The 13312-nt window shown below is 32.1% G+C and overlaps 1 protein-coding gene across 1 annotated transcript; it reads right to left on the bottom strand.

Annotated features, from left to right (window-relative positions):
- Positions 1-7964: 7964 nt before the first annotated feature.
- LOC131610080 (ras-related protein RABE1a) lies at positions 7965-12244 on the bottom strand. The gene is made up of 9 exons (XM_058881948.1): positions 12106-12244; positions 11856-11966; positions 11139-11211; positions 10929-11029; positions 9274-9339; positions 8924-9021; positions 8746-8808; positions 8574-8666; positions 7965-8377 (listed from the first exon to the last, which is right to left on the bottom strand). Exons 2-9 carry the CDS (start codon positions 11926-11928, stop codon positions 8297-8299), a joined length of 648 nt encoding a protein of 215 aa, XP_058737931.1. The 5' UTR covers positions 11929-11966; positions 12106-12244; the 3' UTR covers positions 7965-8296.
- Positions 12245-13312: the final 1068 nt, after the last annotated feature.

Here is a 13312-nt window from a genome sequence, read left to right as displayed (position 1 = left end):
TCGTGTGCGCTTGGACAAATCGGGTTAGACATCTTGGTTGCACCACGACTAACCGAGTTGAATCCGCACATGCGGTCTTCAAGAGGTGGTTGGGTGATAGCAAGGGAGATTTGTGTCGGGGATAGGACACCGTCAACCAAATGCTCCAAAATCAACACAATGAAATTCAAACATCGTTCGGTCGGAGCAAGACGGTTATGGAACACCGGTATAAGGGCCAAATTCTATTCTCCCAATTGATTTACAACATATCTCGAACGGGTTTGAATTTTTTGTTTCATGAAGCTAAGCGGTCGGAGACCACGGGGACGGATAGTTCATTATGTGGGTGCACCATTAGAAAGACATACGGCCTTCCATGTGCTTGTATACTTGCAAAAAAGAAAAAGTTGAATTCACCCATACGCATGGATGAGGTAGCCGACCATTGAATTCACCTATTTTCAGAAGTTCATTTCCGAAAAGTCCCCTGAGGCAGGATAAGGTTTGATGGGCCATCAATGCTTCAATAAGTCTATAAATACTACACACTCTTCTTCATCATCTTCACACCACAAAACACAAATGACACAAACCTACCCCCACCTAGCATTCGTGTACTTTGAAACCGGCTACCCGATGCCGTTCCAATTTCGCTTCTCGCGCGACACGCCGTTTGCGGAGTTGATACCGTCGCTCAACACGCTTTTGCACTATCCCGAGAATCGAAAGGTTGTCAAGCTCGAGTACCGCTCGCCATCGCTTAACGACGAGGGATGCATTAAGTTCACACCTTTTGAGATCAAGAATGACGAAGATTTAGCGGTTTTGTGGACAACGTTCGACCGATTTTCTTCGAAAGGCCCGATCGAGTTGGACGCGAAACTTCAAAGATCGGCGGACGACGTTATCAAAATGTTGACTCATCCCCACCTACCCGTGTTCAACAATATTTAACTTTAATTTTCAGTAATATTATCGTTGTAATCTTCACCCGATTAAATAAAGCGAATCGTTGTTGTTTTTCATTTTTCTTCTGTCCAGACATAAATTCGGAGGTTCATTTCCGAATTCCCTCAAAGGGGGTGCGTTCGGAGATGAACTTCCGAAAACACCACATTTTCTGAAAAGTAACTTTATTTCGGAGATGCATCTCCGAAATCAATATTTTATATTAAAAAAAACACGTTTTCGGAGATACATTTTCGAAAACACCTTTTTTTACAAAAAAAAATACCTTTCCGGAAATGAACTTCCGAAACAAGGGGTAGTGTGGTAAATTCACCAGGGGTGGGCAAGAAGGTTAGGAGGTGGGTGAAGAAATTTTCTTTCCAAAATTACCCATCTTCATTTATCTTCAATTTAATTTCTCCTCCATTTCCGTTGTTGTCTTACATTCTTTACACTTAGGAAACAATCAATATGACATACTAGTTATTTAAGAACCTAATCACTCAAAACATCATGAATCTCACTGCAAGAAGTTGTAGCAAGAATACAATCGCTTTAAGAAAATACTAATCAAATGTGATTTTAATAGTAAAATTTCATTACTGCCATCCCATATTGAGAAGGTTCTTGCAAGTAGTTGGAAAAAGGACAATAGTATATGAAGATGATACTAAAAGTGCCATGAGGATCTAAAGAAGATTTTTAACAGCATAAAGTGATCTAAAATAAAAATGACTTTAAATAATTCTTGAATCTTGTTTATGTATGATCGATGGTATATCTATATTTATATACAACATTTACAAAACATGAGAATAAATACAAATCAAATATCAAAAGTGTATCCTATGAATAAGGAAAAGATAAGGTATAATTTTATAAAGAGAGGCTCAGTACGTACACTGTAGCCACCAAATTCATGCATTGGCTGTCATTGGAATCTTACTCAATGCGGGTCCAGTTCAATATTTGTTCCCTGCATGCATGGCAATGACAACAATAAAATCATAAAAATAGTGATAAAATCAATTTTACTTCTGAAAAGAAAAACACCCAACATATTCAAGACTTTTTCCATGTGAGTAGATCAAAGAATCCAGTATAACATAAAAGTTTCATCATCGTCTTAATTGATCTATGTAGTCATTTCACACAATAAGACAGTGCAACTTTAGACACTAATGCACGGAGTTTGATAGAACTAGAGTATATGACTAAACTCTTCAAAAAATTTAAAGTGGTTACATTTTCATATGGTTTTAATTAAAAATAAACAATTAAATAGCAAGATAAATTTTTAAAATATTTTTTTTCTTGAAAAAATACATTTTACTATATAATCAAGATTGTACATAAATAACATACAAATGAGTAACAAGTTGCATGGTTGTCCCATTTTGGATGGATGTCATCTTAAAAGTTATATGCATTATATAACATTGTTATACATGACTCTTTGCATTCTCTGTAAAAAATTTACTGTTTCTAATGTTAGAAAATAAAAAATATTGATAAATGCTATGAAAATCTATTGATTGTCGAAATATGTTTTCTCCTAATTATTGTGCTTTAAATAATGAGGGAGAAATAGGTCACCTTTATGCACAACCGTAAAAATTATTTTTTAAATCGAAGAGAATCATAATTAATTATTGGGTTCAAACTCACGACCTCTGATTAAATTGAAAAGGACAAATATAAATTTTTCGCGGCTAAATAAAATTAGTTTTGTGCAGCTAAATAAAATTAGAAAAAGTGAAAAGAAAAACATAATATAATATCTAAAGACATTTCAGAATATAGTGGAACCATATCTAAACAGTATTTTCTTTTGCATGCATGTTTAGATTTTTGGTTTTAAGAGACAATTATTATAATTCATATAAAAAGAAAGGTCCACGTTGATTGATTCATGGGTTCCAACGTGTCACACATGAGATGTTCACCTTCATCTTCATTGTGGCCAACAAATTTTAAACATATCAAAGATTCCAAGTACTATGCTAGGATCTCCCGTTTAATTGGTGCGTTTCAATTATTTGCATGCAAATTTTTTGGTCCACTTACATTAATATTAATATTTTAACACTACAAACTCAACATGAATTTGTAATTTTGTGAGTTTATAGTTATTAATACAAATCTTATATGAATAATAAAATTTTGTTTAAACAAAATAAGTTAGAGATAAATCCCCTAGACTTATAGAGACTTTGGCACTATTGTTTGTAAGTAGTGTTGATATATTATTTTTCTAGTTTATCTTAAAAAGAACTATCTTCTATGTCTTTATACTTTAACTTATTTTTATCAAACGAAACTATGAGGAGAAATTCTCTATATATCCATATAGCTTCTCGTTGATTCTTCGATAAAAACTCTAAAATACTTTTATATTTTGGATATGTATCTTTGAAGTCATTTTTTTAGAAAGAAGATGATTTTGCATATGCATATCCGAAGTCATCCATTTTTGAGAAAAAAAATGACTTCACATATGCATATCTGAATTAACTAATATCCTAAATTTTCGTTGAGGGTGAGTTCGGATATGAATATCCGAATTAACCAATATCCCAAATTTGAAGTGCCTTTGAATATGTATATCTAAAAATATTTTAGAATTTTCAGGTGTGTTGTTGTTTACCTTATATGAGTGTACAGATAAACTCTCAATTATGAGACCATTTGTAGTCCTATGGGCCCAAAGAAGATAGTGGATAACACATTGGTGTATTCCTATTTTTTTTTATATTGTTATATTTTTATTTCACATTTGTTGTCCTATGCATTTGAAATTTTAGAATTAGTTGACTATCCGTGTGTACATTGTTTTGTAGGAATGTTTTCGGTGTGGTTTGGACGGTTTTTATGTAAAAAATCATTTGCATTGTAAGAGAAAAAAGTTTGTGGTTCGGTTTAGTTTGGTTGATTTTGAATAATAAAATCAAACCAAACCAAATCATACAAATGCGGTTTAGGTTGGTTTGTTTTTTTTTAAAATTATTGAGCCATGAAATTGAATGTCCATTTAAGCTGAGATTTGTACAAAGTGGTATCAGTTGGAAGGTGATGGTTAAGTGTGGATTTCACAATCATAAACCAGCTATAGGTTTATATGGCCAAGAAATAATAGGCCTTTTATAACATGATGAAATAGTTTGTCAATGACATGACAAAATACATTAGGGCTCCCAAGTACATAGTTTCTACTTTGAGAGATAAATATCTATAAATTCTCACAAGTGTTACGCATGTGTACAAGGCAAGATCTATATACAAGACGAGCAAGAGAGGTCCATCGAATGAAATGTAACATCTGCTGAGTCTAATTTAGTGAAGTTATTGGACATGTTTCATTTGGTGTTGATTTTTCATTGTACATACAAAACAAACAAGTACTGCATTCCCCAAAAAAATGTAACTTTTCCTTTATTTATGCAATTTTGAGTTCTGTACAGCGCGCGTCGCGCGCAGGAGCGTGCATCGCGCCCAAACTGCTGTCTTGAAAAAACAGCTTTTAGTAAAAATGACGTAACTTGAGAACCGTAACTCCGATTTGCGCCCGGTTCGAAGCGTTGGAAAGCTTATTCAATTTCCTATCTAACAATGAATAAATGGCAGTCAAATTTATGATTTTTATCATCCTCATTTTGAGCCTTAACCACCGAATGAATTGATTTCGTCGCTCAAAATCGCGCGTTTGAAGTCGTGTCTTCGACACTTTATTGCTCATGCTCCAAATACACAAGAATACCTACAAAAAGAGTAGAAAACTATCTAAAAGTATAAAAGTGTATGAAAATATATCTATTCATAAAGTATACGTATTTATGCACAAAATGGAGAATTATTCAACGGTATTAACAAAAACTATCGATAAGTGCAACAAAACATATATACAAAATAACTACATTTTGGCACTTAACAATCCTCAACTCTTTTATTGTGTCTATTTCATGATTAAAAAAAATGTAGTATGAAGTGTAAGGAGTGTGTTGAATCTAATAGGAAAGAGCATGTTAAGGATCTATGGACCAAAATCATGTATTTGAATAGGGAGTTTGAATTTGTAGAACACTGGAAACATTTTGAGGTCGTATGTGTTGATATTCCTTTATTTAGTATGTGCATGAACATGGTTTACATCCTATAAAGAAAATTTTGTTGCTGCATGGACTAGTAGAGTCACTCATTTGGGGAACATGACTACAAACAGGTACATCGTTGTGACTTTGATTGTATTCCAGTACTAATTAACAAATTATAACTTCTTTTTATATTTATCAATTTTAGAGTTCAGTATGCTCATTGGAGACTAAAAAACATGTTGACTACTAGCCGAGGAGATTTATGCAGAAGTGGGGATGTTGTGAACATCATGTCAAAGTTGCAACTAGGTTCAATCAGAGTATCATTTCAAAACATGATTACCAACATTGAGCATCGATATAACACTCCATTTTACTCCATATTGCAAGAATTCTTTTCAATACAATGTATACAACATGTTGCAAAGGAGTTAAAAAGCGTAAATTTTGTTGGTTCTGAAAAAGATGCATGTGGTTGGTTCATTTGAACAACACATGGGTTACCTTGTATGTGTCAACTTGCAGGTCTCCAAATACAAGGTGCGCCTGTTCTGTTAGAATCGATTCATGTGTTTTGGAAGAAATTAAATATTGAAGAGCATGAAGTCACTCAAGAAGATAGTGGGACACAATTGTATTTAGAGGGAGAATGTGAATAGTTGAACAGTTATATCACTATATTGGATATAGTTGGCCAGAGGATGATGGAAAAAAATCGAGAACTAATGCATCCATCCATAACTTCCATGTGTCCACCACTAGTGAATTACAAGCCAAAAAGATGAAATAAGAAGAGTAAAAAGGTCCATGTGAGTGATGTACATCATGTGCAAAACCAAATTGAATTCAATTGTCTAGCAAGTCTTCAAGACAAATTTACTTGTCTCGGCTTCCTTTTTTTCTTACATTGATAACATTGTTGATGTAGATCCTGATTGAAATTGTAGTTTTCGTGCTATAGAAGCATTACTTGTATGGGGTGAAAAGTCATGTTATTGGGTTCGTACGCATTTAGATGTTGAAGTTTATCACCACTGTTATTTGTATTCTAAGGTGTGTTCTATGACACAGTCTCAGAAGTTAGAATTTAGTTGCGAGTAGTTAGCTTGGGTGTGCAGGGTCGTGAGAAATGGATGACGCTTCTTGATATGGGTTAGCCGATTGTTTCTAGATACATTGTGATATTGGTCTTGTTGTCCAAGAACCGTAACATCATTTTCTTTCGACTAGTGGTATCTCTATCAATGGCTGGGAGTAGACATAAGCTTATTGCACTTAGTTTTGTCAACAAGAATTATTAGGTTTATGTGAAGTTGAAACCTGATTGTCCATTGCCTCGTGTCGTTGACCGCTAAAGACAAAACTCTAGTGAAGGTGCGGAAGCATGGAAAACATATAAGGCATTGGGCATATGTTGGAAAGTATACATAATTTAGCTTGTATTCATATTGTAATATTGTAGCACACTATCTATTGAAACTGATGGTCGTTACGATGATGATGATGATGATGATGATGATGATTAAAATATTTTTTTTTAACATTTATAATTTTGTTTTATAATTAAAGAGTAATGTATATTTTTTTGATTTTTTATAATTATTAAATATTTATTATTATTGAAACAAAAAATTAAAAAAAAAAACTTATTTGCCCTAAGGCACCATCCACCATGTCTATCCTAAAATCCTACAACTAAGATGCTACGAGGGTGGCGTCAATGTTCTTTCAATTACACTATAGTGCAGTGGAGGGTGGCTCCTACACTTAGAGCAGCTACTTGATTATCCAGATAATTTTGTTGAAAATATATTTTTCTTTGTAATTTTTTTTCGAAAAATGGTTATTAAAAAAAATCTAAGAATTACATGTAATTTTTTTCCAAAAAATGATTATTAAAAAAATCTAAGAATTACATGTAATTTTTTTCCAAAAAATGTTTATTAAAAAAAATCTAAGAATTACATGTTTTTGCAAATGGAACATGGTTGCTTAAATATGACATGATATTAGAACGGTTTGTTTTGATTTTTAAAAAATATATATAATTTTTATAATGTTACATAATTTAGCATTAAGAAAACTTGTTTTAAAATTTTTTTTATAAAAGTGTTAAATAAAAAATTAATTTGAATAATTATTCTTTAACGAGATATTTCATTATTTTATTAAAATAATTAAATTTTAAATTTTAAATAATTACTTTATTTTAAAGCTATTTTCTTTTTAAAAATATCAATGTTAAGATACAACTTTTTAAAAAAAATCACAGCTTCAAATGTATTTTAATCTTCAATAATATATGTTTATGTCATAAAATATCAGAAATTAATCTTTCAATTTAGAAAAACAATTATAAGAAACTTGTAATTTTTTTGAAACGGCTTTATAAATATACCTTTAGAAATATAAAAAAAAGTCAATTTTAAAAATACAAAGAAAATTTTTAATTTTATGAGGCTAAAACAAATGGGCCCTTTATAGAGACCACTTAATAGTCTATAAATCTCAAAATAGATTTCTTAAAAGATAATCATTGAAGATGTTCTTATAGAATGAAAAGAAAAGTATGTAAGAGATGGTTTTCATCATCTCAAAATAATATTATTATAATTTAAAAATAAATTATTTTTAAGCATATTAATAAAAAATATTAGTGGAGTCTAGTTAATTTATTATAGATGTTTGATTTGAATAATTGAGTATATGTAAATGAGGAGCTCATGCAAGGCATACTAACACTCTTAAAAGTGCCTATCAAAGTGAATACTTCATGGTTTTGTTTACGTGTTTAGAAGGAATGAAGTGGGGACTTTAAAAAAATAAAAGGTTTGAAATAGAATTCTTGTAGTTTCTCATTTCGACATGTTAGCCATGTCTTTGAAATCAATAGGTATTTAGCTATTTTTCTGGAAACTTCAAACTAAAGAATGAAGATGTGGATGTCTAACAACAACATAGGTTTGATCTATATTCACACATATTCAGAAATTTAAGAATACCATAAGTGTTAACAACAAACACCATGACCATAATAGCCAGGTGCAGTCTGTGGTTCATGCTTTGAGCCTTCTTGGTTTTGAGAAAGGCGATGTGCATGACCAAGCTCCTGAAAGTTAGTTTAAGCAACAACAAATTGACATAATTAATTTCCCAACACAGGGAAAATCTACCATTCACACCAATGAGTAGCAACTGTTAAAATAATATGAATCGTACAGGCACTAATGACAGAGTCACTGACAAAATTAAATTTCTCAGTCAAATGTATGCCCTCAACCACAGCATGCAGATTTTTGGGCCGCCTGAGCAGCTCCTGCTCCCTGGTCTGGTTGGTTAATCTTGATTGTCTGGGGCTGCAAAGAACGAAATGAAAAACTTAGCGGTGAACTAATGAGAGAATTCAGTCAGGAGAGGGTATTTTAGTTCGATGATCTAATTTTAAACATGAAATCGTGCATTTCAATATTTAGAAGGAAATCAAAAAAGTATTCAAAACAAAGAAGTCAGGAGACAATCCATGATAACTAGTAGAAAAGTCCGAAACAAAACCTCAGATTTTGAGTCAGTGTCTGCAAGTCTTTGCTTGATGTCCCGAGCTATTGAAAAGAAAACCTCCTCGACATTCAGATTTGTTTTTGCACTCTGTACAAGTAAAATCTCAGTACTAGCTGATGAGCAGTTTATGAATGCAATTTCAATATGAGCATTTAGAGCTACTTACAGTCTCAAAAAACTTGATACCATATTCATCTGCAAGTGCTTGACCCTTAGAAGTTGGCACAGCCTAAATAGAACATTGATGGATATCATGCACAGCATAAAAAGTTATATATGTGCCCAACGCCTATAAGCACATCAAAAAATGGCAAGAGTATAAGTATGGATGATATATGACATACCCGTTTGCTTTCATCCATATCAGCTTTGTTGCCTACCAGTATCTTGTTAACATTGTCAGAAGCATGCTGCTCAATGTTACGAATCCAATTCCTGATATCTGGACACAAGATGATATAAAACTACTTGCCATGTAGAAAAGAAATAAAAACTTAAAATAAGTCTTTGTAAAAGAACTTAAAACACATCGCAAGCCAAATTGTCCAGTTAAACTGTTGAAGAATTGAATTGGCTGAATATAATGGGTGTTCTACTAAGACATTAATATTTAAGTAAATACGGATTTAAGGAGTGGAAATGATGAAAGAGGAATAGCATGAAACACAAGAGAGAGTGAGGAAGAGAAAATTACTGTTAAAAGAAGATTCATCAGTAACGTCGTATACAAGCAAAATACCCATGGCTCCACGGTAGTAAGCTGCAAAAGAGGGAATAATATTTGTGACAGAAGATTAACAATTTGCATATATAATGAAATGGTAGCAGAAGCAAATTGACACTTATATTTGAACGACTGGACAACATTCTACAACAAAATCTTACGATAATAACAAAGGTCTTTTACATTAGGTGGAATCAGCAACATAGATCAAATACAGATACCCCCATGATATCCCAAAATAAATCACCTCTACTGTGGCAGATTCCACACTATACAACTACATCCATAATTAGTGCCAAAAAAGTTATAACTTATAAACAGTGGATAAATGCGAAGATCCAATCATTTGATAAGTCTAATATTGCACAAATTTTCAAGGCTGCCTAAAACCAGCCTTTATACAGTAAGAAAATTGAAATTGTAACAGATGCAAATTGATATTTGAACTTAAAAGACTGTGCAATACTGTACAACAAAGTACTACAATAACAACAAAAAGCTTTTTCCATTAGGTGGAATCAGTTACGTAGATCAAATACCACCTTTATATTATAATACCCTATCATAAATCACCTCTACTTCCAGATTCGACACTATACTACTAGACCTATAAATAGTGCCAAAGAAAGTTATAACTTGAAAACAGTGAGCTCAATGACAAAGATCCAACCATTTGATGAGTCTGATATTTCCTATTATTTTCAAGGCTGGCCTAAAAGGCTAAAACCAACCTTTTGAAAAAACTTTGGATATACAATCAAATAAACAAAGCATGCCATTGCAATACAGTTAGAAAATGGAAATGGCAGCAGAAGCAAATTGATATTTAAATTTGAAAGACTATAACAACATTCTACAACTAATAATTACTATAACAACAAAGGCCTTTTCCATTAGGTAGAATCAGTAACATAGAACAGATACCAGCATAATGCCCTATCATAAATAACCTCTACTGACAGATGCTACACTATACAACTACATCCATAAATAGCACCCCAAAAAATGTATAACTTATAAACAGTAGGATCAATAACAAGTCAATCATTTGATAAATCTAACATTGCACAGATTTTCATGGTTGGCCTGAGACCAACCTTTTGAAGAAATCCTGCATATACAATCAAATAAGCAAAGCATGCCATCTTAATACATTAAGAAAATGTGGTGCGAACTAAAGGTCATAAAAAAATTATCTAGTGATCATTCTATATGTGAGATTTGAATTGGCAACAGAAATTTCAACAAAACATGTCAATGCTGACGCTAAATGGTTTCATAAAGTTGAGAAGAAATAGAAATATGTTCTCTTCTATCAGTAATACCCAACACAGGCAGTTATCTGATTAAAAGATAATACATTTCCTCTTAGAGTTATGTAATGCAACACATCCTGCCGATCATAGCACCAAGAACAAACTAAATGTTTTCAAAAGATACAACTCAGATTACTTTTCCAGTTTAAAGGAATAAAAAGGAGATGTAAATAGGTAAATAGTCATTATTTGATACTACCTTTTAAAAGTAAAGTTTTGACATAGAAAAATCACAACAGAAGTAGCACTAAAACATTCTAGACTTTTAATTATGCCTAAATGAACTTTCAATATGCACTACTAACTAACCCGTTGTGATAGTTCGGAAACGCTCTTGACCGGCGGTATCCCATATTTGCAATTTGATTCGTTTTCCATCAAGCTCAATGGTCCTTATTTTGAAATCAATGCTGAAGGACAAAAATAAATTAATATAGTGACACCATCTCAGCACAGCATATAGAGACAAAGAAGAAAAGGGAAATCAACATATCATAATTGAAAACTATAGAAACCTACCCAATGGTCGTGATAAAACTAGTTGTAAAAGACCCATCAGAGAAACGTAATAGAAGACAACTTTTACCCACACCTGCCAATATGAACAACATAATCAAATCCAAAACACTAAAATGTGACCATCACATTCAATAGCAACAAATTCAATAAACATAACAATAAATCTCAATTAGAAATTTCCCCCATTCATTATAATACATTCCTTGGACACATGCAAGACAGTTTAAGTGATAAAATAAAATTCACTAGCAACAGGGTCGTTTTTCAAGGCATGCAAGACGGACTACCGCACATCACCCAAAAGTTGACACAGTTAAATCGTGGCTAAAAAGGGTCTCATTAAATATTTGTCAAGGTTAAACCATGACAAAATAGAGCTGTCACATTTAACCAGTGACTAACCTACACAGAGCCTCTGAAAACTTAAACTTAAAATGGCCTTGACCCGCAGTAAAAATAAAATTAAAGGATTCAGTTGATTTGAACTTCAAATTTCAAAACTTCAATACAAACAATATAATTTCTAATTCGAAAATCAAACCCCAAAATCAAAGCTGAATCTAGAAGCTCTGGGAAACCCTACAAATCTTAACATTCCCTTTTACTAAACAAACAAATCATGAAGCTACGATTCACATAAACGAGATCAAAACAACAAAATCAAAAAATAAATAACAAAAATCAACACGATAGTTGAAGAAGCGTAACAAATCGTACCGCTATCACCGATTAGGAGAAGTTTAATGAGGTAATCGTAATCAGCACGAGCTCTAGCAGGAGGAGCAGCCATCGAAGCAAACAACACACTATCCCTCTGCGAGCGTTAATCTACAATCACAAAAAAAAAAGTTAAAAATTTTCAAAAATCGAAAACATGTTTGTATGATTATTATACAAATTGAAATGATAATGATGATAATTGGTGAAGTGGTGAATAATGGATGATTGAAGAGAAAAGTGGAAATACCAGAGGAGAAGAGGAAGAGGAAAGGTAAGATCTAAAGGGGGAAATGGGAGAGAATGAAAAGAGGGAAAGCGTGTAACGTCAGCACCGGTCGGGCGTTGAATTGAATTGGGGGAAAGGGTTTCATGATTTTATTTCTTTTTTTTTTTTTAATAAGAAGTTTATGTTATACATTTATTTCTAATTTCTTTAATTAATGAATAAATTGGACTGGAAATGAGTCGATTCGAGTCGAACTCGCCTCAACTCAGTTCGACTCATTAAAAATTGGTCGAGTTTGAGTTCATCACGAATTTATATTTCAATTCAAACTCGACTTTTTAAGAATTGGTCAAGTTTGAATTCGAGTTCATCACGAACTTTTTCAGCTCAAACTCGACTCGTTAGAAGTTCACGAACAACTCGGTTCAACTTGTTGGGTTTATCTCGTTAGGTTCAACTCGCTTGTTTCACATACTTAAAAGTGTTTTTTAAAGTCTATTTTTTTATATATATTTGACATTTTAAATTAATATTTTTAAAATAAAAATAAAATAAAAGTTATTATATTGGAATTTATACGATGTTGATTTTATTTGTATAATTATTTGTAGAAATATTTTGCTCATTTGAGAATATAAATTATCAATTAAAACGGTTAGACTAAAAGAAAATATGGGACTAAGATTTGAAGCAAATCTTTAAACCTACTCTTAAAGATAATATAATTTATCTCATATATAATCGAGTTGACTCGTGAACCTAACGAGTCAAACTATGTATAGTTCAAGTTCACCACATTTAGTTAACGAACTTAATTTTTAGCTTATATTCAGCTCATTTAGTTCATGAATCTAGTTCAACGATTTAACTTTCGAATCGAATTTCGAACTATTTTCGAGTTGGTTCGATTCATTGTTAGTCCTAGATTAAATTTTGTGTTTTAATGTTATAAATAAATATAATAAGTAATTCTTATTTATTATTATATGAGCTATCAATAATTTATCAAGTTAATTATTTGGATTTTTAAGAAATAAGAGTAGGGAGTTTAATAGGTACTTTAGCTTTGTAAAAGTGTGATTTAGGTGGGGTTTTTTCTTGGAAAATCTATTAAGATGGATTTGAATTTTATATGCGGCTCGAAGAAGAGTTGAGTGTTTTAGTTGATAATTGTGTACAAATATCAGACGTAGGAGTGCGAGTTTGAATATGAAATATTCCACTTATT

The sequence above is a fragment of the Vicia villosa genome, linkage group LG6 (assembly GCF_029867415.1).
Source record: "Vicia villosa cultivar HV-30 ecotype Madison, WI linkage group LG6, Vvil1.0, whole genome shotgun sequence".
NCBI lineage: Eukaryota > Viridiplantae > Streptophyta > Magnoliopsida > Fabales > Fabaceae > Vicia > Vicia villosa.
The sequence above is the reverse complement of the archived record's forward strand: the minus strand, read 5'-3'. Positions and strand labels throughout refer to the sequence as shown.

Coding starts and splice junctions, on each gene's coding strand:
- LOC131610080 (XM_058881948.1), bottom strand. CDS start 11,928: ATGGCTGCTCCTCCTGCTAGAGCTCGTGCTGATTACGATTACCTCATT. Junction 11,030..11,138: donor AGTTTTATCACGACCATTGG/GTAGGTTTCTAT, acceptor TTTGTCCTTCAG/CATTGATTTCAAAATAAGGA. Junction 9,022..9,273: donor TGATGAATCTTCTTTTAACA/GTAATTTTCTCT, acceptor TCTTGTGTCCAG/ATATCAGGAATTGGATTCGT.